Source organism: Oryctolagus cuniculus, chromosome 18 (assembly GCF_964237555.1).
Source record: "Oryctolagus cuniculus chromosome 18, mOryCun1.1, whole genome shotgun sequence".
Lineage (NCBI taxonomy): Eukaryota > Metazoa > Chordata > Mammalia > Lagomorpha > Leporidae > Oryctolagus > Oryctolagus cuniculus.
In genome coordinates, this window is record NC_091449.1 from 39,414,668 (window position 1) to 39,439,762 (window position 25,095).

General features: G+C 47.1%; 1 protein-coding gene across 2 annotated transcripts in view; it reads right to left on the minus strand.

The window, feature by feature from the left end:
* Positions 1-25,095, minus strand: part of LOC100355283 (liver carboxylesterase 1) — a 34,232-nt gene that overhangs the window by 7,029 nt on the left and 2,108 nt on the right. For both annotated transcript variants that reach the window (XM_070061933.1, XM_070061932.1), the window contains exons 2-9: positions 24,613-24,823; positions 18,885-19,029; positions 17,058-17,191; positions 12,148-12,301; positions 10,408-10,512; positions 7,494-7,598; positions 5,984-6,022; positions 1,041-1,181 (exon numbers count right to left, since the gene is read on the minus strand). In XM_070061933.1, coding sequence (XP_069918034.1) covers positions 1,041-1,181; positions 5,984-6,022; positions 7,494-7,598; positions 10,408-10,512; positions 12,148-12,301; positions 17,058-17,191; positions 18,885-19,029; positions 24,613-24,823 — 1,034 coding nt within the window. The remainder of the gene's footprint in view (positions 1-1,040; positions 1,182-5,983; positions 6,023-7,493; positions 7,599-10,407; positions 10,513-12,147; positions 12,302-17,057; positions 17,192-18,884; positions 19,030-24,612; positions 24,824-25,095) is intronic.

A 25,095-nucleotide genomic window follows, 5' to 3' on the forward strand; every position in this document is an offset into this window, starting at 1 on the left:
TTGTTTTCTCCAGCCATACCCAGTGATAGGAGATATGCCCCTGCACCCTCTCTTACTGTACTTACTTTATAAAGTTTACCATTGTAAACCCTTTGTCTGACCTATGAGACGTACATCTACTACCCAAACTGTTTCCTGCAGGAATTGAGAGCAGATTCTCATTTAAGTTTTTCGAAAACTCTTGGAAGTGGGAACACTCATGGAGATAACTGCTCATGTTCTTCACAGTGTTTGTGAAAGGATGAATGCCTAACTCAACGGGGTCCTCAATTCACCTTATCCCAGTGCTTTCTGTCTTCCATGTAAGAGAATCTTGTTTCTCCTGAAGATATTCATGAACACACAAATTCAGATGGTCTAACCACATGGACTACCCCCTCAGTACTCACTATCGTGGCCTTCCCTTTGCACACCCCCTGCTTTGGAAAACCTCCAGCTTTTTGGTTCTAGAATTGGAGTTCAGCTCATGCCTCATCTTTTCCCAATTGCAATTGTAGCACTCAATCAAACCAGTCCAGCTTCAACTAGGGTCCAGCTCTGCTTATCATTGGCCCAAAAGCCACTCATCACCTCTAGAAGTCAATTTAAACTCAAGAAGAAGCAACTTTCTCTGAGTCTTTCCACTGAGGTGACCAAGAGGGAACACATGTGCCGTTTCATGGGTACACATGTGTAGCAGCCCATGTGAGAAACCTCTGGGCCACAGGCTTTCCTCTCCTGGACTCTCAGAGTTCCTCTGCATTTCTAGGCATTCTTGGTTTTTCTGGGTGAAAAGTCATATCTCTCCTAGGGCTTCCAAGCCTTGCTGTTTCAGATCTTTAATGAAAAATGATAAGAGTGCTGGTGAGAAGTGTTTCTAGGGCTAAACCACCCAGTGTGACTATCCAGCCATCCCAGAGAAAGCTTCTATGGCAATGTCAACTCTTGCCAACAGCAACAGCTGCCGTGGACTCAAATGGACCCGGTAAAGGAAGAGCTCTTGGGAACAGAGGTTGGAGAGTGCATGGGCAGGTCTGTCTAAAAGATCTGCACATTCTCACCGTTGGAATAAACCAGCCAAACTCTTGCTTGTTGATTCCCACGATGTAGGGGACCCTGTTGAATCTCTTCTCTGCCAGAATCTCCTCGGGTGCCTTGGGCAGCAGCACCCCATCAACCACAGTGGTCAGGAACGGGTAGCTCTAGGGCAGAAAGGGCATTATGTCTGTGGAGCCCTTCCCCGCGTAACACCCACACTGTCCACTCTGCTATCTGAGGGCAAGGCTAGCAGCATAGACCTATGTGGCTATGGACAGTGTTCTTGAAAGCTTAGAGTTACAAGTAAAGGGGGGCTAATCTGTATGGCCCCAGGAGGCAGAACTTAAACCATGGTGTGCAGGGGTAAGGTAACAGGGGTGGTGGTGGGGTGCAAACCTTCACCAAACTTTATATATACAAGATGAACATTCTTTAAATTATGTGGGACCAGAAGAGTTCTTGATTTGGCATTTTTTAAATTTTGGAATATTTGCACATACATAAATAATGAAATATCTTGGAGAAGGAACACAAAATTCACTTAGGTTTTATGCACACTTCATCCACATAGCCCTAGTTAATTTTATATATATATTTTTAGTGCACTTTTGTTTTGATTTCAACCTATCATATGAGCTCAGATGTGGAATTTTTCACTTGTTGACATCAGGTCAGTGTTCAAAGTTTTCACATTTTGAACATTTTAGATTTTGTATTAGGGATTGGGGTGCTCAACCCGCCCGGTATAATATATGAACAGAGCCATATAAACTTACATCAATTTGAAGTCTACCTATCTCCCTTCTTAGCTATCACTGATTCTCATTATCTCCGGTAGTTCTGCTCCACAGCAGTGCTAGGGACACTGCAGCAGTGAACACTGAGTTATTGCTCCCAGGGAAAATCCAGCCTTAGGTTACTGAGAGCCTCGTCTCACATCTTATGTATGGGCCTAACTTTAAAGACTGTATTTAATGGAGACTTCTGATAGAGTTTCCAGCACCAGGCGGCAAGGACTTACCACTTCCAGGACTGGGCAATGTGCTTGCGCATTTCTTTGGTGTTCGGTCTCACAATGATACTGCCCACTAGGCTTCTACATGTTCCCCACCATCTCATGAATCCATAACTTTGGCTGTTTTCTCATCCTTTACAAACAGGAGATGCTTCAGCAGTTTCCAGAAAGGCCTCATATGCATGTTGAGGTTCCTTTTCCTTTTTTGGATGCCTTGCACTGTCGGCCCCCTGACACTGCACTCACAGCTGACACGCTGTGACTCAGGCCTGAATCCTGGGTACGTAAGGCATGCATTTTCGCTATGAGGTGCATCACTGCCTTCCTAAGCTTCGGAACACCAGATAGCACTTCAGCACTTCAGTACAACACTTAGGAGCCACGCTAAACAGGGAAATCATTTTAAAAAACTTGGATCAAAGGATGCAGAAACTTGGCATTGCATAGATCACAGAGAAGACACTCAGCATGGAAGGTAAAGGAAGATAGAACATCACCTCATGTGACCTCAGAAGGGAACGGCACATCACGTGGCTCAAACGTCCGCCCTGCTCAAGCCTGTGACTTCCGCATTGCTACAAGTGTCTCTTTCAGGACAACAAATACATCTGAACAAGTAATTCACAAGTACAGAATCCATAGTGAACGAGGGCCAACTGTATTTTCTCTGTTTAACCAGGAGCTCCTACTGATAGATGGCTTGTTTTCAGGAAGTCCAAGCTCCGCATCATCCAAGGTGCCTATCCTGAGACTTGATTCCCTATCCGAGAGCATACGATGAGTACGAATCAGAGATGGACTCGTAGGGATCATTCTTAATTTTAGGTTTTCCCCTTGAAGAACATTATTTCCTGGGTCATAGATTGAATACGGCTTCAATCAAATGTCACCATCTGTGCAGTTGGTTCTGAGTAGTGTCTGTGGCTCATATTTACTTGTAAGAGTGTGGTTGTAAATAACATGCATTTTGGAGTCAGACTACCCAGCTATGAAGCCTGGTTTTGTTACTCACTAGCTCCTCCTTTGGAAAAGTAACTTTATCTGGTTGTGCCTCAGTTTTCTCATCTATGGGATGGGTAACTGCTATGATTTAGATGCAGTTTGGAGTGCATCCTCCAAGGATCCATGTGGTGGAGTCTTGACCCTTAGTGAGGTGGTGTTGGGAGGTGGTGATTCTTTTAGAGGTGGGGCCTAGCAGGAGGTTCTTAGGTGCTGAATTTGGAAGGGATCTAGATGGTTCTCATTGGACCCCGAGTTAGTCATCTCTAGAGGGAGCTGTTAGAACAGCAAGGCCCAGTCAGAGTTGCTCTCTGGCTTCCTGTCAACAGTGTGATCCCTTGTTCCTGAACGTGCTCTTGCCATTGTGGTGCCACCTCAGGTCTCCCCAGAGCTGAGCTAATGACAGCACCATGACCTTAAATGCCCAACACTGAGAGCTAAAAACCTGCTTTTCTTCATTACGTTACCAGCTCTAGGAATTTCCTTACAGTAACAAAAACAGACTAATACAGTAGTGGGGGAGATTAAATGACTGAACACGTGTAAACGTTCAGCATAGCTCCCAGAAAGGACTCAGTAAGGGTTAGATGTCACTCATTAGCAGTGTTAGGACAGATGCCCCACACAGACACCATCCCTAATTCCCACATCTCCAGCTCCAAGGTTCATCAGCACATTTCCATACCTACGTACCATATGGAAGTGGACAATTCCAGTGTTTGGGACCCTTTGTTTTCCTGTACTTATATCTGTACTGCAAAGAGCAATGAATAATGAGTCCATTCTGGCTGCCCACAGAAGTCCTGGAAAGAGAACTAGATCCAGGAGGACATGTAAAAATCCTAATCTAATCTGGCTGACAGTAGAGAACGGTATCTGGAGGCAACTCCTGCTGCCTTAGAAAGGCTGTGCAGGCCTTAAAGGACAGCCATGGGAGCTGACAAGAGACGCACTTCTCTGGAGGGCAGACACAGTGCAGGTCACATGGAACAGGTGCTTCTCATGCGTAGTGAGCTCTGAGGAATGATGGGCATTAACAGATGAAGAAAGAGGTGGAACTTTCCAAGTCACTGGAAGTGACGTGAGCAAAGGGCAGAGGTGTCACTGTGCAAGTGTGGTCCCAGAAACTCCAAAGAACCTTGGGCTTGAAGGTTAAACATGGGACAGGGACAAGAGAGAGTCGGAGAGTGGAGTGTGTTTTCTGCTCTATGGCTGGCACCCAGCAGACACTCAGACATGCTGGGAAGGACTAATGTAATGGAGGCAAGAAAGGGCAGGCTTTTAAGAAAGGAGTGACAGGCTCTCACCTGTGTTCAATGAGCAACTCTGGCACCACATGGGGCACAGGAGAAGGAAGGGAACGCAGTAAAAGTCTGGGAGGAAGACAGTGAGGGCTGACTGTAGCAGCACCAGTGGGGGAAGAGTGACCTCAGCAACAGGGAGAACCACAGTAATGGCTACTGTCCACTCAGTGCTTGCAGTGGCTGCCCTGACTGGGCCACTGACATAGCCTTGCTTAGATTGGAGAAGTCGGGGCACCTCTCTCTCTCTCTCTCACTCTCTCTCTCTCTCTCTCTCTCACCTTATGTTCTGTCCATTAGCAAACCCCAGCAGCAATTCATTCAAAAATGCCTAGACTCCAACAACTGCTCTCCAATCAAGGCTACAGCCTGGTCTGAGCCAACAGCACTGTGCCTGGCTAAGTGCAGCACAGGGGCCTCCCAATGGTCTCCGCATCTGCTCTGTTCACTCCCCATGGTCAGTTTCCACAGAGTAGGCAGAAAGAACCTTGGAAATTCTAAGATCATCCACTCCTGGCTGAAAACCCCTACAGACTTCCCATCTGGCTCTATGTAGAAATCCAAATCCTTTAAATGACCGCCTCCTACCTTGCTCCTCCCATGACCTCTTTAACCTCAAGTCTGTCGTCTCCACTAATTACTCCAATTCCTAGCATCTTGGCTTTGTGCCACAGGGCCTTTGCACTTGCTCCTCCCTCTGCCTGGAATAGTCTTCCTCCAGTTTTCCTGGCTTCTCCCCTTCCCCTACAGCTTGACTCAAATGTGACCTTCTCAGTCATTCATTCCTTGACTCTATGGATTAAATCCAAACCACTGGCAAGCTCTGTCCCACTTCCACTTTCTTCTCCTCCTTAATGCTGGCCATTATCAAACACACCACATATTTTATTTGTGTTTCTCTTGTACTCTCCCTGCTGGAACGGACATCTCCAAGAATCTTACCTGTTTTTTTTGCTATTTTCCCAACTTCTAAATCAGATCCTGGTACATAGTAAGTGCCTGATTAACCTTCGCTGGATGAGTGAATGAATTTCGGTTAATCCTTGCAAGTCTTTTTAAGGGAAGTGCTCTGATCTCTAGGGAGGTATCAGGGAAATCAGCATTGTAAGAAAGATGTAAGGTGCTGCACAGCTGACATCACCAGAGCCTGGAAATCAACTGGGACGAGGGACAAGATGGAAAGGATACTCATGCAATTTCCTAGGCGCTGGGAGGAGCATGGGGTCCTCAGGACTGATTTTCTACTCTCTCCCTGCACAGCTCATCAACCGTGTGCCTCCTGACCTGTCATCCTCAACAAGAACTCCTGAAGAAACCACTTATCCAGTTCTCTGCCTCCTCACAGTGGGAGGCTCCAGCTCAGCCTCCTCCCACAGGGACTTCTTAGGAAAGATAAACAAGAGACTGAGTCCTCAGGATGTACAGTTTCTGCCTGGGAGCCAGCAGGCAAGGGGTGAATTCCAGTCTTGCTTCTGGTCATCCTGGCTGTTACCCAGGCAAGTCATCTCTTGAGTTACCCATCTCTGAACCTCAGCAAGGTGCTCACACGGAGTGATAATGATTCCACAGTAGGGAAGCTTTCATTCAAGTCAATTGGAGCTTGAAGGTGTTTAGACTTGAAACTTATGATAAAGAAATCAAAGATCCTTACCTGTCTGGGGTCTCCAAGTAAATCGAGAGTGAAAAACTTCTGTGAAGACAAAGGCGTGTGGTAGAGAGGCTGGAGAGGATGTGGTGAGAGAGTTTCCTGGGGGAACCTGATCATGTGGGCTGGACAGTTGAGAGTCAGGCGCTTCGCAGTGCCCCTCAGGCTGGTTGGCAGGATGTGAGTCTCCACTGGGCATGAGCAAAGGTCGAGGGGAAGGACAAGGGAGGGGCAGGCACCAGCAAGTGAAAGACAGTCCCTGGGAACAAGCACGGGGACACTGGGGCTCTGGAGAGGTCATCTGCTGTTTGTGTCTCCCGTCCTCTATAAGCTTGGTCCTCTTGTGCCACATGTAGAACAATGAAAATAGATGCATCTTTCTAGACATTAGAATTAATTGTAGTCCCCTCGTTGGAGCTGACGGAGCTGATGAGCCAGAATCTATGTCCTACATTACATTAGACACCACCCATAGTCATACAGGCAGAGCCCAGAGCTGCGGGCCTGCCCTGGGGGCTCAGGAGTACTCTCAGTTGCTCAGGACCCCAGTTTTCTTCTGAGCTCCTGGCCAGACCTTCCTGCACTAAGAACCAGTTCCCATTGGCTCTGGACTCTGTGTTCTCTGGGTATTTGTCTTCCTGAATATCCATCAGTCTTCAAATGCCACCCTCCCTGGGAAGCAGCCTAGCTGGCTATAAGTGTCCTAGCTTTGGACACTTAGGATGAACAGATGAGGGGTGGATGGGGGGATGGATGGATGGGGTTTTTAAATACATGCAGTGTGAGTCAATCAGATGTATACATGGAGAGATAGATGATAGCTAGAAGATAAGTGATGGATGGATCACTATTTTTGGTCAAATGCATGATGGATGAAGATATTTTGTGGCTAAATGATTCATGTATGATTATACATTGAAAATAGATTAATGAAACATTGTGGATGGAATGATATTAGAATGATAGAAGATATAAATGGATTGGGTTGATTCATCAGTGGATAGATGGATCACAAAATGGATGGGTGGGTGGATGGGTGGAGGGATGGATGGATGATAAAGGAATGAGTGGATGGATGGGCATCCTAGAATGATAATTGAGGCAGAGTCTCAGAAATTCTAGACATCTGAGCTATTACTCGACTTGGTATAATTTATGCAGTTTCTAAACCAACAAAGATAATTTGTAACCCATTTCTGAAAATCTTTGCGCTTAATATCTCCAAACACAAAATTCAGGATGTTTCCTTTGGTGACTATGGAATGTTTATTTTTAACCAAGACATGTGAACATGAGAGTGGAAAAATATTAACCTTGAAAAGGTGCAGAATTATTATGTACTTTTCCCTCATATTATTATTTTTGGAATTTTTGGCATTTGAAGTATTTCACAATGATAAAGAAAAACAATGAAATTCTCTATTCACATTTGGGCACTGACACTGTCCCAGGTACTTTTTCCAGAGTAAGAAGACAGTGAAGCCTAAGTCCAAGGACATGGGGAGGGGAGGCCTACCATTTTCCATGTTGCATTCAAGAGCTCACCCTCTGTCTTCTGGCGCAGACAGTGAACCAAGGCAGCCGAGGTGGTGGTGTTACAACCAGCTGCAACAGCGATTTGCTACAGAGATCGAGGTGAGAGCACAGTTCAAGTGTGATGTCCCTTCCATCCATTAATAAGCAAGTAGGTAATCCTATTCGAAGTCCAACTTCTGAAGGCAGTGAAAATACTCTAGACCAGCAGGTGTGGGCTCGGGGTCACAGAGTTTTGATTCTGTTATGAATCTGCATTGTGACATGAGCCAATTACACAATCTCTATGTCTCAATTACCTAATCTCTGTTAAATTGACATGATAATCTCAAAGCTGAATCAGAAACAGTGCAGGTTGGAGGTGAAGAGGATGGAATCCGGAATTCCACTCCTTGGTTTCAAACCCTGTATAGGAGTATACTCTACTAGCCATTAGGCTTCAGACAACTCCATTTCTTTGTGTCTTAATTTCTCAACTATAAATGGGGGAGAGGGGTGGCACTGTGATGCAGTGGGTTAACGCCGTGTCTTGAAGCACTGGCATCCCAAATGGGTGCCAGTTTGAGACCCAGCTGCTCCACTTCTGATCCAGTTCTCTGTAATGGCCTGGGAGAGCAGTAGAAGATGGATCAAGTCCTTGGGCCCCTGCACTCGCATGGGAGACCTGGAAGAAGCTCCTAGCTCCTGGCTTCAGATCAGCGCAGCTCCGGCTGTTGCGGCCAATTGGATAGTGAACCAGTGGATGGAAGACCTCTCTCTCTCTCTCTCTGCCTCTCCTCTCTGTGTAACTCTGATTTTCAAATAAATAAATAAATCTTTAAAAAATAAAAAAATGGTGGGGATAATGATTGCACTTATTCTAGAAGATGAAATATCTAGGGCACCATGTGACCTGCATACTGAGCAGTGCAGAATTGTAGTACCCTAGACAAGACTATTAACACAAAGGCACTTAAGAAAGCACACAATGTGATATCAGTGTGAGCACTAAGAAAACAACATGTTGGCCATCTTAAGGCATCCCAGTGTTCAACCAGAGGGGAGGATGTTGATGGCCGGATGTGGCTCCATTGCGCCGGGGTCATGGTGAACATGCAGTCTGTTCCAGGGTGTGACCCAGAATCAATGCTCAGAGGGAAAGAAATGAGAAAGTGCAGGACCCCCTTAAGTTTGCAAATTCTGGTTTCTGTTTACTAACAAAGTCCAATCTTGTCCTTATCAATTCTTTTTCCTTAAAAAGCACTCCCTCTTCTTGGCTTATCCCTGGTCACATGGACACCCACTGGTACGGGAAAAGACTTCTGAGACAATTTTCCCAAATCCTAGCCATTCCCTCCCCTCCTGCTTATCAGTCCCTGTGGTGCTGTACTCACCCTCCACTAGCACCAGATTTCACAACTCCACTGACATACTCCGTGGCTCTGGCTCTAACAGTTGCTCCTCAGCAGAGCCAGTTCAGTGACCATCCATTCCTCTGGCTTCCTTCCACTCTCCAGATGGTGACAAAACCCTTTCCATGGTCCTGTTCAGCATGATTCCTGCCAATGACTCCGCCCTCAGCTCACTGTAGTTTCTCCTTGCTTCCTCTGCTCTGGCCTCATCAACTTTCTCTCACTCTCTTACATGCAAGATACTTCCTTCTGCCACAGGAAGTATGCATATGCTTTTCCCTCTGGAATCCTGGAATATTCTTGGCTCACCACATGGAATATCTCTCACTCTTTTGATCCTGACTCATTGGTCACTTTGAGAGCAAAACTCTACTAATGCCCTCTCCCAACTCCTGGACTAGATGCTCCTTAATTAAGATTCTGTTGTTACATCTGACTCTGCTATTACCTCTGCATATTTTTTTTTGGACAGGCAGAGTTAGACAGTGAGAGAGAGAGAGGCAGAGAGAAAGGTCTTCCTTCCGTTGGTTCACCCCCCAAATTGCTGCTACGGCTGTTGCACAGCACCGATCCAAAGCCAGGAGCCAGGTGCTTCTCCTGGTCTCCCATGCCAGTGCAGGGCCCAAGGACTTGGGCCATCCTCCACTGCCTTCCTGGACCACAGCAGATAGTTGGACTGGAAGAGGAGCAACCAGGACAGAATCCAGCTCCCCAGCCAGGACTAGAACTCGGGGTGCCAGCACCGCAGGTGGAGGATTAGCCTAGTGAGCCATGGAGCTGGCTACCTCTGCATTATAGCTGGTGTTAGTAGAGTGGTGAGTACAGCATCCTCACCACAGGACTGATAAGCAGGAGGGAGGGAATGGCTAGGATTTGGGAAAATTGTCTCAGAAGTCTTTTCTCTTACCAGTGGGTGTCCATGTGACCAGGGGTAAGCCCAGAAGAGGGAGGGCTTTTTAATGAAAGAGAATTGATTAGAATGAGATTGGACTTAGTTAGTAAACAGGAGCCACAATATTTAATAATTTACATGACTTTGTAGTCATTAATCTATCTCATTCAATAGAGTGGAATTTCATGAGGTCATCGCATGTGTGGCCCTATCGAAACCAACCATTGAATGACTGAATGAATCAGTGAGTGAATTCCCCCATCACAGGCCCTCAGTGAAGATCTTCTCCAGGCCCCCAGCCTGCAAGTGCATCCAGTGAGACTGAGCCTTGGAGGAGTTGTGAACTACTCACAGGCACTGCCCACTGTGCAGCTTGGCTCACTGTGAGGAGCTCACTCTGACAGTTCCAGTCATGAACATGAATCTCAGCTCACCCTTGATAATAAATCACTCCCACTTCCCGCTTTTTGCCTAGTTTGCTTTGTTGTAGAATTAGAACGTAGAGAGAGGTGTCTCCTTGTCCTACCTGCTCAGCCATTCTCATTTCAGAAAGATTCCTGAGGATGTAGGAGAGCAGAGCAAAGAAGGCAGGAGCTGTCCAGGGTGAGACCTACCTTAGCAGCTGGCTTGATGTCCTTCCTGAATAGACAAGGAGTGAGAGCCACACCACTCTCAGAAATGGCCCGGTGGAAGAGGTTGTTGGCCAGGGAAGATAAAACCTGGGAAAGGGAGAGTTCATACTCAGGGGAAGATTCAGAGTGATGTTTGCTCTTCAAGGCTTCCTCTACCTGCAGCCCTGTGTTGGCCCATTGTCCTGAAGGCACTGGGGTCCAAACCTCCTCAGCTGGCCTGGCCTGTTTCCCTAGCTCCCTTGGGCCAAGCTTCCACAAGAGAATCTTGGCAGGATGGATTCAGAGAAAACAGCAAGAGACACTAAGAGTTGGAGTCAGTTCTGCACACTAGGAGTGTGTAGTACCTGCACATTGTGACAATTGGAAGTACGTAAAAGACAACTTGGGAATTCCTAGTTACAAATTCTGACTAAGAATTCATCTTAAAATACTAAGAATTCAATGCTAGGAATTCATCTTGAAAGTATTCATGTTGTCTATAATGGTAAAAATTGAAAATAACCCAAGATTCCAATATTATGACATTAAGTTAATCAATGTATTTTTGGATTCTTACCATGAAATCCTATATAATCATAAAGGAAATATTATACATGAGTTTTATGTTTGTGGCAGTATTTATGTTATAATGTATTATCTAGGGAAGATATTATATAAAGAAGATGGATGTTAGAGGAAGGGGGAAACAGATAAATGCTAACATGCAAAATCAGTAGAGAGAGATGGATAGAGAGATGATAGATAAAAAGGCTGATAGAGGACAGATAGATAACAGTCATGGAAGAAAGACTAGGAAAATGCGTGTCAAATATTCACAGGGGTTCTCCTTGGGCAGTAGGATTGTAGGTGACTTTTTTCTTCTTTGGGTTTACTCATATTGTCTCTTTCCCTACACCCTAAAAATATAAAAGTATTTCCCTCTGAGTATGCAACTCTGAAACCAACACATGTTTGAAAATCACAGTAATAGAACTGACCCCAATCTTGAGTATGAGACATTTAGAGGGTCTCCTGCAGCTCCCAGCACCTTCTTGTTTCCCTCAGCATCTCCCCAGCCTCATTTGCCCCACCAGCAAGATATCACACGCCCCCTGGCTGTGTCTGTGTCCCGCATGGCCTGCGTCATTTCCCTCTGCCCTGTATTCCATCTCTCTTATCTGCTTCTCGCCTTCCAGATCACTTCATCTTCCAGTCCCAGAACTGGCTATGTTCTCTCTTGGGTGTGTACAAGCCATCAGACCACTTCAGAGGAAGACCCCTGCCTGCTCTTTGTGGCTGAGTCCCCTTAACATATAGATCTGACTTCCAGCCCAACAATAATCTTCTGCCCACCACTTGTCCTGGACCCATGTTTTTCATAATTTATGCCCACTCTTCTTTCCAACAGAAGTGAGGTGAGTCTCAATGTCTAAATGATTAGGAATGAGAGAGAAGGCTCTCAATCGCTTGGCAGAACAAGTTAGATGTGGAGGAACATCACTGCTGCAGCCTTCAAGTGGAGACTCATAACTCCAGTGCCTGAAAGGGTGTGCTGAGCTTTCAGTTGGCCAAGGAGAGTTTGGTACTTAGCTCCCCATCATCTGATGCTGTGTAGTGAGCATGGTGTGCCTTGACTATAGATCTTGTAAGCAAAGTTTGCTTTGGATGGGCTTGCTGGTCTTGAAGAGGCTCCATCAGTAATCACATCATGCCCAGGAGGGGGATGCTGCCAGGAACACTTACAAGAACAGAGACACTTTGACCTCCTGCTGACTCTCCAAAGATGGTCACAGAGCCTGGGTTCCCTCCAAAGTTGGCAATGTTGTTCTGGACCCAGCGCAGCGCAGCCACCTGGTCCCAGTGACCCCAGTTCCCTCGGCTGTGCTCATCTCCTGTGCTGTAAAACAACAGGATGGGAATGAGAGGAAGAATAGTCATGGCCAGAAACCAGATCACATAAGGAATAGGGGCTTGCCATGATTTAGATGTGTTTATTTCCCCAAGGGTTCCTGTGCTAGAGGTTTAGTCTTCAATGTGACAATCTATTGGAACGTCATAAAACCTTTAATAAGTGGAACCAAGTGAGTGGGTTGTCCTGTCCTTAGAAGTAACCAATATAGTTCTTTCAAGACACTTGTTGTCATCAGAGGGCTTTTAGACAAGCAAGACTGTCCCTTATCCACTCTCTGGCTTCATATTTCATCTTGTGATCCCCTGCTACAATGCCGTTTGTCATGATGTAATTTAGCCAAGGGAACCCTCACCAGAGCCAGTGCAATGCTGTTTGACATTTCAGGCTCCAGAACTATGAGCTAAAGAAACCATTCTTCGGGGCTGGCACTGTGGTGTAGTGGGTAAAGCCTCCGCCTGCAGTGCCGGCAACCCATATGGGAGCCAGTTCAAGTCCTGGCTGCTCCACTTCCCGTCCAGCTCTCTGCTATGGCCTGGGAAAGCAGTAGAAGATGACCCAAGTCCTTGGGCCTCTGCACCCATGTGAGGGACCTGGAGGAAGCTCCAGGCTCCTGGATTTGGATTAGCACAGCTCTGGATGTTGCAGCCATCTGAGGAGTGTACCAGTGGATGGAAGACTGATCTCTCTCTCTCTCTCTCTCTCTCTCTCTCTCTCTCTCTCTCTGCCTCTCTGTAACTGTGCCACTCAAATAAGAAAATAGAAAAAAAGAAACCATTCTTTTTATAAAGTACTTGGTCTCAAGCATTTTGCGAGAGCCACAGAGAAAAGTTATTACAGAAAGTTGGTACCAAGGAGTGGAATCATTGCTACAACTATGTGTGAAAGCACAGAAGAGCATTTTCAAGTGGGTCAGGACAGAACTTGGAAGAGCTGGGAGGAGCAGGCTAGAAGAAGCCTAGAATGAAGTAGAGGGAGGGAGAGAGGTGGTTTGGTATGGGTTCAGAAGATGATGACATTTGGGGAACTGGGCTCTTATGGAAATGAATATCTGATTGGAAATGGGAGTAAAAGTGACCCTATTACACCACTGCGAAGAACTTGGCTGAATCTACTCTGTGCTCTAGGATCTTATTGGAGATTAAATTTTAAAATGATGGACCAATCGCTTGGCAGAACAGCAAATCATTCAGGGTGCAGCATGGGTATTATTTGCCTCTTGCAGTGAGATTTGCAGTGAGAGCAAAGGGAAGCAGAGTGGAAGTTACCATGAATGACAACCACCGGAACCATTGATAAAAGCCTTAAGAGTGTCTCAGAAATCTTCCAGGTTGCCTCTCCCATCACAGGTCCAGACGCCTGTCAGTGCTCATTGGTGTCAAGGAAAGGGCCCATGGTGCACCTCATGGGATGGCTGCCTGGGACCACCTCAGGATTCTGTTTTTCTGAAGCTGCTTCAGCCACAGTTCAATGAGGCTCAGGCATGGTTTGCTGGTTTTGCAGGTGGGTTATGCAAGAGTTATGAGGTCATGGCAGCTTCCACCAAGATTTCAAAGAAAACCTTGAGAGGCAAAGCAGAATTATGCCATAGACTACAAAGATTTCCAACTAGAATGTCTAGGGGAGTCACTAGAAAGTTGCCACAGCTGGGACCCCAGAAAGGTAGAGACATTGGCAACGTGCAACACTGGTGGGACAGCTTTAGACAGTAACAGGCAGTGCAAGAGATCAACCACTAAGCTGCAACCAGTGAAGTCCTTAGCTGCCCCTGCACCCCTCCCCACCACCACCACAGAATGCACAAAAGGCTGGAGCCAGAGCTTTTATATACCTGCTGACTTCTGGTCTTGCTATGAGTCTATTTTGACTTCCCTATTTCTCCCATTTAGAATAGAAGCTTTTATCATTTCCTTGTGCCATCATTTTGTCTTGGAAGGATCTAACTTCTTTATTTTACAGGGTCTCATGGATGAAAGAGTTGGTCTTGAGCCTCAAACGAGACTTTGGACTTGGACTTCTGGAACAAGTTAAGGCTTTTGGACTATTAAGGATGCAATGGCTAGTTTGCACTGTCAGAATGACAATGAACCTTGGAAGCCAAGAGCAGAATGCTGTGGTTTCGATGTAGTTTGCAGAACAAGCATTCATGTGTGGGAAGCTTGGTTCCCAACAGAGTGACATGCAGAGGTGGTCAGACCTTTAAGAGGTGGGGACAATCTGTGAGGTCATTAGAGGCATGGCCTCAGAAAGGCTTAAAGTAGTTCTCATGGGAGCCTGGTTAGCTACCCCTGCCCTGGCTTCCTGTCTCACTGTGTGATTTCCCACAGGTGCCCAGCAAGGTACACTCTGTTGTGATGTGATATAATCAATGGAGCACTCACCAGAGCCAGTACTATGCTGTTTGAAACTGCAGCCTCTGAACTTGTGAGCTAAATAGACCCTTTTGCTTTAGAAGTTATCCAACCTGAGGTATTTTGTTGCAGCAATGGAAAATGAACTACTTAGTGAGCTGTAGGGAAGCCTTAAGAATAAGGCTGGGCTCCAGCACCCCTGACACAGGGGTCTTCACCCACCTCCCAATTCCACAGCACTTCTGTGCAGGGCTCCACATTCATTCACCTGGATACTGTACATTAAAAATCTTCTATGTGCCCAACAGAGTTCTCAGAGCTAGAACACGTCTAAGAATAAAACAGAAAAGACCTCCCAATACACTGAGCTCACACTACAGACCACAAAACAATGGATAAATACAGAATATAATGACAGGTCATGAAACTTCTTCACAAGAAAACAAACCAGGCTGAGGAAAAGGCAGGGATGGGGAGTAGGGTGTTGTTTCAGATCCCAATATGAGGGCAGATACCTAGAGACAGCCATGCTTCAGTAAGGCCTGAGTACAATGAGGACAGGCATCTTGCAAATTCCAAAGAAGGGAATTCTGGGAAGAAGAAACAGTAATTGCAAAGGTCCTGGGGTCCAGTGAACAGATGTGTGAGCACAAAAGACGCAGCTGGAGGGGGCTGTGTGTCTTGGGAAGGACTTGGATGCCACTGCAGGCGACATGGGAGACCACTGCAGAGATGTGACATGACTCATTCCATGTCTTCAGGACCCCTCTGGACATTGTGTAGACTGGCCAGAGTATCAATTTAGCAAGAGTTTAAAAGTAAGTGGTTATAACAAAAAGCCAGTCACAAGACCAAGGGCTTTGGATATGGCTGGAAAAAAAGAGATGAAAAGAGGTTGGATTCTGATTCTGTTTTGAAGGTGGGGCCAAGAGGGTTTGCCTGTAAACTTGCTGTGGGGTGAGAACTAAAGAAGAGCCCAGGCTGCCCACAGCCCTTTATCCTGCACACGTGGAGGATGGAGCTGCCAGCAGTCACACAAGAGGCCCTGGAGAAAGGGAGGGGTGTCTTTGTTGGAGGAGGGACTTTTGGGAGCCGAGGTCCAGCCTGTTTAGGTGACGTGGGAAGTTCCCTTTAGACATCTGTGGAGGGGGGTGGAGGTAGCTTATGATGGGCACCTGAGTTTCAAGGGAGGGTGGAGGTTATAAACAGAGAGCTCTGAGAGCACCAATGAGATAATGCAGGGGTTTGTGGAGAGGGATGGGGGACACCCAGATCCACGAAGATGGGGGTGAAGGAGAAGGGGCCAGCAAAGTGGCTAAGAATAAGCAGTCCAGGAGGTAGCTGTAGCCAAAGAACCAGAAGAGGAAGTGTTTCAGAGACCTGAGTGGTCATCTGTGTCTGTGCCAAGAAGGCATAAGGTTGGGCCAAGGGCTGGTGAAGCTCACTGGTGACCTTAACAAGATGAGGCTGATGGTACGGCCAGCTGAGAACCTGCCTGGCTTGGGTAGAGGAGGACAGGGAGGAATGAGCTGGACGGAGATCTCAGAGCAGTTTTACATTCTCAAGGAGCAGACCATGGGCTGCAGATGAAAGGGATGTGGAACCTCCGTGGAGATAACAAATCTGGAACACAACCCAGTGAAAGGCAGACCTGAGTCCCTCCTCCTGCTCTATGTTTTTCCCCTTGGGGAGTAGAACTCCTACACATGCCCACCCGGCAGCCGTCTCAGGGGCAGCTGTTCTGGGTCAGATGCGCTCAGAAAATTCTCGAGTACCTGCCTGCAGAAGAACTGGTTCCTGTCCCCACGGGAACCTGAAGGAGAAGGAAGGCTTTAGCCATGATTCCTGCGTGTATCGGACCCCAACAGGAAATGAGCTTAGTGGTCACCACTACCTCTCCAGGAGCATTGCTCCCTGAGTCAGATTCTCTGACAACTTCCCACCTGCACCCACCCATTACTTCGTACACAAGTGTTCACTAAGCTCCTTCTGTGAGTCTACCCCTTCCTTTCCCTGCCTTGAGGAGTGTGTAAATGCCTAACTGCTATGTTGCTTGCTAACCGTCATCAAAGAGGAATGCAACATGCTAGGGTCGTATAGGTAGAGATGAGTGTTTCACAGGAGGTAACATGTGGTGGGCTTTGCAGGGTGAATAGGAGTGGGTTGGGTAGATTAGGCATTCCAGGCAGTAGTAAAAATAGATTTAAAACTCAGAAGCAACTGAAGCAGTGTTTGTGCACAATGAGAAGGTGGGTGGAGCCCAGTTATGAAGGGACTTGGATGCCTCAACAAGGAACTTAAGAAGGGTCTTGTGGAGGGCTAACATGACCTGAGCTGGGTCCTAGCACCCTCACTGTGGGACCACTACACATGAGGAGAGTCCAGGATCTTACCTGAGGAATCCCCAGATGCCCAAGCGGTATTGAATGGTCACTACCACCACACTCTCATGGGCAGAGAGGGCCAGGCCATCATAGATGGATGCCCCACCTGACAGTAACCCACCTCCATGGATCCACACCATCACCTGGTCGGGGAGGAAGAAGACACACAGGTTACAGGAAACAGAGCTTAAGAGGTTACCGGTTTGATGACCTACCTCTTGGCTTTGACTCAGGGTGGTTGTTACCCAACATCCACCAGAGTCCAGTAAAGCTTGAACAAGCAGTCTCCCTCCTCTGCAGCTCCCCCAGCTGGGGCCAAGGGCATCACACCACTCAGAGTACCTTGGCAACCTCTGCCTTAATCTCCAGCCCTAAATGCCACCTCCTCCCAAGGCTCTCGAGGCTGTCAGTGTCATGATAGAAATAGAAAAAGTCCGGGATGTCAGGTTCTGCCCTACGCTTCTGTCATCCTCCTTGCTGGACCATCCATCCAGCTCAACACACACTAGGTCAGCCCTTGCACTTCATCTCATTTAACTTTTCTGGAGTGAATTAAACTTCTCTGCACATCAGTGATTGTCTCCAGGAACACACGGGCCCCTGAGAGTTTCTCACCCTAATAAGCCTCCTCTCTGCCTCCTCTGTGTATCCAAGCTCCACAAAGGCAGGGGATGTGGATTGAGAGTTCTGTGCTTCTCCTTCTCCCCCAACCAGAACAGTCACCCACCCATATGGGGACACCAGCTACACAATAAAAGAATAAAGGATTGAAGGGGCGTGCAAACCTTTATCCCCTCCTTGTAGGGCCTTATAAAGCACGTGCAGGAACAGCTTGTAGCTCACTGTGGGCAGCAAGCCAGGGGCGTTCCTGGGAGACCGGCTGGGTGCTGACAGCTGCCCGCTTCCAGCAGACCTAATCTCCCACTCTCTCCACCCAGCAACAGGCAACCTGCCCTATCTCTGTCCCTTTGTTGATTTAGGTGATACTGACTCATTGGCCCATCAGCTTGTGCCAAAGACACTTACAGAGGGAAAGGAGCCCTGAAAAATCCCAGATAGTTGACTGAGAACAAAGAAAGGAAAGCCCTTCTAGCTCTGCCCCCCACACCTCTGTCACTAGAGAGTGGCGTTGTCATGGATGGATCTTGGGGTATGGGGGAAAGCCAACACACGCTGTCTTCCCGTCTGTTAGAGAGCCCTGGTTTGGAGATCAGAAGAGAATGACTTTCTAGTTTTTCAACCCATTGTGTGAGCTCCCCTCCCCTGCTTGGGCCTCAGTTTCTTTCTCTGTAAATAAAGAGTTGAAATGTTGGCTCTGATTCCTTTTGGCTTTGACTTTGTTGGAAACCATGTCTTAGCTACCCTGGGTATCTAGTTCTTTTTTTTTTTAAAAGCTTTGTTTATTTATTCGAAAGTCAGAATTATCTAGAGAGAGAGGGAGAGACAGAGAGGTCTTCCATCTGCTGGTTTATTCCCCAAATGACCACAACAGCCAGGGTTGGGTCAGGCTGAAGCCAGGGGCCAGGAGCTTTATCCCAGTCTCCTGCGTAGGTGCAGGGGCCCAACCATTTAGGCCATCTTCCATTGCTTTCCCAGGCACATTAGCAGGGAACTGGATCAGAAGTGGAGCAGCCAGGGCGTGAACCAGCACTCACCCTGTGTCACTAAGGCAAACTTAACTATGGGAAATTTGTGTTCCCTGTGGCTGGAAGAAATCCTGAGAGCCTTGGCCTGTGATGCCCCCACCTCAAATCTCCTTCTTCCCATTCTGGTCTTCAGTAGAAAGAAGCCTGAGACCTGAACTTCACACACTGGACCTGGGATCCCCATGCTTACCGGCAGCCTGGTTTTCTTTGTCAAGTCCGCAGGAGTGTAGATATTCAAGTAAAGACAGTCTTCCGAATACACGAGAGAAACGTTCTCCAGTCTGTTAGCAAAGACTTCTGAGAGCACTGGCCCTGACCCTGTGATTTGGGAGCACCTGTTGAGGGGGAAAAAGAATCCCTGAGGTACAACCAGACCTGAGCAAGGCGACTTCTTGGTTCAGGCTAGGCCTGGACTGGGAGGTGGAAGGCTGTAATGGAGTTGCTACCGCCAGACTTGAGGTAGGGGGATGAGTAGGTTATCTGGGGTGGTTCAGGTGGGGTTTTGCAACTCACACAGGCCTCCAAAGACCCTGCACCATGAGAAGGCCTTGGCACCATTCTCTCCAGGACATTATGGACACTCTGGACTAAGAAGAGGAGGATGCCCGTACACTGACCTTCCCTGGGAGATGTACTTCCTGCACCTCCAGGATGGGGCCCCGCTCTCCTCTCAGCTCCTCAAGGTGGACTGCAGGGTGCAGCTCCCCCTAGCTGTAAGAGTTATAGTCCATGCTAGCCTTCTATAAACCGTGCGGGTCACCCAGGTGGCAGACACATACAGCCTGCAGCAGCAGGTCAGGGCTGACATCTCCATGGGACAACCTCAGGAGAGATTCATTCCAGTCCCATCTCTGCCACTAATTCACTGGGTGACCTTAGATGAGCTCCTTTCCTACATTCAGTCCCAGATCTTATTGAGGGGATTTCTCTAAAACCTAACAGAACCCAAGACGCAGGAGGGTAATTTCAAGAGTGCAGATTCACACTCAGCTGGCAGACCTGCTGACTGCGCTCCCATGTTCAAGCCCAGCAATGGCCCTCTTCTCCAAGAGACTTGGTTGTTACAGCTCTGTTTGGCCTGAGATGCAACAAGACCCTTGCCAATGAGTCTAGGAGGAATTGTGCACACCAGTGCTTGATCAGAGGGGCTTAACAGCCCACCAACAAAGGCCTTTCCAGAAGGCTTACAAGTTGACTCATGGCTCAACTCCAGTTCCCCTTAGCTAAGGTCTCATCTGTGGACTGCTTACAGTCCTAATCTTTAGGACCCAGAGCCTCATCTACATCCTGTGGCCCAGAAGTCTAAGCCTCCACGATGGACTTCAGCTCGCAGCAGATCCAAGGCTACCCAGGCTGAGTATGGGCCCCACTTACTGCAGTCTGCAAACGCTCTCCTCTTGGGAGATACATGCCTATTTGAGACGATATGATGGGCTCACCAACCTCTGTCGCACAACAGATTCTGAAAGAGCATTAGAGCTGGTCCTTTTTTCTGTAATCAAGGAGATAGCACAGGGGAACATGCACCTGTCTGAACCAACACGATGGCTTCACCAGCACCTCTATCCCAGCAGAACCCAGTGTCGGCTCCAGATTCTCTCTGTCTTTAGGAAGCAGTCCTCCATGGTGCATAACTGCTGGGGACACACCCACCTGGCCAGTGAGTTGAGTCTGGACTCAGGTCTCCGACAAACTTGCCCGCATGGCCCAGGTTCCTGAGCTTTCCCAAGGTCCATCTGGGCTGGAGAGCTGTCAACCTTAAAGACCTTGTGAGGCTTTTGGGAAACCTGGGATTAGAGACTGCAGTGCCAAGATGATTGCTGTGGTCGTGGGCTCATGTGAGTTGTGACGTGTCATGTGACACACTGAAGATCTGAAATGCCACTGATGAAGGACGAGCACACACCAGATTAGGAACTCTGAGACAAGTTAATCTCTCAGCATGCAGACATCAGCACACCCACAGCATCAAGAATGTTCAGGGACACCAGCCCTCATGAAACAGACAGAATAAGATGCTGGAGACTGACATCAGAGTGATGGAGATGAATGATCAGACAACAGTTCAAACCAGCTCTTTCAGGAAGCTCAATGAACTTCATGAAAAGCAAAAAAAACAAAACAAAAAAAAACCAGAAATAATTCAAAATTCATTATAGAATTTTGATTGATTGAAATATTAAAAAACGGAAATCTACACGCTAAAAAATACAATGAATAAAACATGTAATCCGGAGCATTAACAGCCAAGTTGACCAAAGAAAAGAATCAGTGAATTCAAAGACAAGCTATTTTAAAACACACAGAGCAGTAGACACACACACACACACACACACACACACACAAAGGAATGAGGAAAATGCATAGGACCTGTTGAACAACAACTACAGAGAAAATATCTGGAAATATCTGGGCTGCTGAAGTTCAAGAGGCAGTTGAAAAAGACAGGGAAGTTGAAGGTATATTCAAAGTAGCAACAGAGAATGTTCAGAACCTGGAGATGCAAATATCCAGGTACAAAGAGGTGAAAGGTGACCCATCAGATTGAACCCACTAAGACTACCCCAAGATATATAATCAAAGCTTCAGATATAGAAAACAAAGAGAGGACCTAAAACTAGCGAGAAAAAAAAAAAGCAAATAACATGTCAGGAAGTTCTCATATGACTTGGCAGAAAGCTTGCAGCCGGCAAGAGCGAGACGATAGACTCGGAGCACTGAAGGAAGACACTTTCTGCACAGCAAGGCTGTCCTTCAGAAATGGAGAGAGACTCCCCAGAAAAACAAAAGCTGAAAGATTTGTCTCACCAGACCTGCTCTGCAAGAAATGCTACAAGCGATTTCTTCAAGCTGAAGAAAACAAACACTGAAGTGTCACGAGGACACATCTGAAGGTATAAAACGAGCCCGTAAAAATATAGAAACTACAATTACTCTAACACTCTAATACTGTAATCATGCTATGAAAACCACTTATATCTTTAGCATAAAGATGAACATAGAGGGGGCCAGCATTGTGGCACAGCGGGTTAAGCTGCCGCCTGTGATGCTGGCATCCCACGCGAGAACAGGTTTGAGTCCTGACTGCTCCACTTACGATCATGCTGCTTGCTAATGTGCCAGGGAACACAGCAGAAGATGACCCAAGTACTTGGGTCCCTGTCACCCACATGGGAGACCCAGATGGAGTTCCTGGCTTCTGGCTTCAACTTGGCCCAGCCATATAAAAATATTTAAGATAAAAATAACCGCGTTAATTTTTTAATGAAAGGCAATATAAAAAGATGAAAAAATGAAATCAAAAATTAAAAATGTAGGGAGAATTGGAGTTAAATAGTAGAATTTTGTTCATTTCATTACTTCCTGAAGTTCAGTTGTAAACTCTCTAAAATAACTTATTGTAACTATAATGTTTATTGTAAACCTCAAACTAACAACCAAGCAAAAGGTCATAATATATACACTAGAAGTAAAAGGAAGAAATAAAAACATACTATAGAGAAAACCATACAACTATCAAGGAAGAAAAAATGCTTGATAAATAGAAAACATGTAACAAAATAGCAGGAGTAAGTCTTTGACTGTTAATGATTACCTTGAATGCAAAGTAAATTATCCGAATGAATGACTCAAGGTGACAGGATGGATTAAAAAGCAAGACACTGGAGCTGGTGTGTGGTGCAGCTGGTTAAGCAACCCCTTGCAATGCCAGCAGCCCTGTGTGGGTCCCAGTCGCTCAGCTTCCAGTCTAACTCCCTGCTACACTGGGAAAGTGGTGGAGGACGGCTCAGGTACTCGCGTTCCTGTGATCCAGGAGGGAGACCCAGGTGAAGATCCTGGCCCCTGACTTTGGCCTTACACAGCCCTGGCTATTGCAGCCATCTGAGGAGTGAATCAGCGGATAGAAGATCTCTCTCTCTTTCTCTCTCTCTCTTCTCCTTTCCTCTCCCTCTACTCCCCCCCGCCTTATTGCTCTGCTTCTCTGGAATAAATAAATCTTAAAAGAGGGAGGAGGAGACGACTTGGGGTTGTTGCTGTGGCACATCAAGTTAAGCTGCTGCCTGCAATGCTGGCATCCCGTAAGGTTGCTGGTTCGAGTCCCAGCTGCTCTGCTTCTGATCCAGCTCCCTGCTAATGTGCCTGGGAAAGCAGTGGAAGGTGGTCCAAGTGCTTAGGCCCCTGAACCCACGGGGAGGACCCAGAAGAGGGTCTGGGCGGCTGGCTTCATTGCAGCCATTGGGGAGTGAACCAGCAGATGGAAAAAAAAAATATATATATATATCCTTCTCATTCTTGCTCTGTCTCTCCTCATCTCTCTGTAACTATGTTTTTCAAATAAATAAAACAAAATCTTTAGAAAAACCTCAATTAGATATAGCCTACATTATACTATCTGTGAATATTATATATATGTATATATTTTTCCATTTTAAAGAGAAAAAATATTAAACAGGTAGAGACTGAAAAAAAAAAGTCCTAAAATATCAACAACTGCGGCTGGTGTTATGGTGAAGCAGGTTATGTCACCACCTGTGATACTGGCATCCCACATGAGCACTGGCTCCAGTCCCAGCTGTTCCACCTCCAGTCTAGCTCCTTGATAGCAGGCCTGGGAAAGCAGTGGGAGATGGTCCACATAGTTGGGCTCCTGACACCCACATACCAGGTCCGGATACAGTTCTAGGCTCCTGGCCTTGGCCTGGCCCAGCCCTGGCTGTTGCAGCCATTTAGGGTGTGAACCAGTAAGTAGAAGACCTCTCTCTCTCTCTCTCTCTCTCTCTCTGCCTTTCTAATAAATAAATAAACCTTTTAAAAATTACATAAAATATTAACAGCCTCTCTGCTGTGGCCAGGGAGTGCAGTGGAGGATGGCCCAGGTGCTTGGGCCCTGCACCCCATGAGAGACCAGGAAAAGCACCTGGCTCCTGGCTCCTGCCATCGGATCAGCGCGGTGCACCGGCCGCAGCGCACCGGCCGCGGCGGCCATTGGAGGGTGAACCAATGGCAAAAGGAAGACCTTTCTCTCTGTCTCTCTCTCTCACTGTCCACTCTGCCTGTCAAAAAAAAAAAATATTAACAGCCAAGAAAATTACTGAGAAACATGATGTAAAATATTACAAACAATTCTCTCTGAGTCATGGCATTGCACATGGTCTTAATTTCCCTACCTTTTTCCTCTGCATTTCCTACATTTTGGTAATGAGTATGTATTATACTCTCCATCAGGAGGTAGCAACAGTAGATTATTTTTTAAAGAAATGGAAGAAAGAAGGCAATTGGAAGAATCCTGGTCAGAAAGGCCTTGCCGAGGAGATGAGTGAAGCTGACATGGATGCATGAAGTGTCAGCATCCTGGGTGTGTGGGGGTGGGGTGAGGGAGGAGCTTCGAGCTTTCATCCCCAGGAGATAAGGGTGACTGTGGCACACCAACCACTGCTCTGCTTGTGACCGGGTAGCTGGACACACGCGGCAGTGAGAACTCAAATCAAGCCTCGCCCCTTCACTCATCCCGCGGCACAATCTTGCAGAGGTCGAGAGAGGAGAAAAGTAGGACCATGACTTCTCAGCGCCCTCAGCTGGTCAAAGCTTTTATTCCCACACTCATCACAGTCTAAGGTTTTACAGGATTCATTCCATTTGTGCATTGCTTGGTATCTGTCTCCCCCTGCTGGAATGCAGGCTCCAGGAAGGGAGGATCTTTGGTCTATTCACCAGTGGATCCCAGTAACCTACACATGTCTAGCACATTAGGTGCTCCATAAAAGTATGTTGAACCAAGGGCTCTAGCATGCTGTGAGGTTTCTGGGATGCTCTTGGGGACCCTAGAACAAAGTGTAAGCCAACCAGAGGGTTGCCTTGACTCCTTCCTACAGCATCTCCCCTGAAAGATGCCAGTGCCAGCCCCGTGCACAGCTTACATGGGAGGGTAGGAGGTGGTGTTCTTCACGTGGCTCCATGGCTCTGCAGGCTGTGGTGGTGCAAACCTCAGGGATCCAAGAGGGGGTTTGGCGAAGGGGATTCCCAGGAAGACGGCCACGGACTGTGCAACTCCTTCTAAGCTGACGAACTTCCCCAGGACTTTGCCATGCACGGTATCTACCACAGGTGGTGCAGACTGGTGCCCTTCCCCTGATGGATATGGAGAGGAAGAGAGGACACATCAGAGGGGGGAGGTCTGACCTGGACTCCAGCTGGGTTTTTCCACATTGTAGGTAGATGACCTTGACTAAGTCAGCTAAATCCTCCAGGCCCGAGTTTCTCCTTGTGCGACTGAAGGATGAGGACTGCTTTAAGGAGCAATCTAGAATTGAGCATATGAAAGATCCATCCTAAGGTCAATGCCAGGAAGAGCTGTTGGCAGGAACAGAAGCTTCCAGAAACATCGACCCACTAGGACGCTA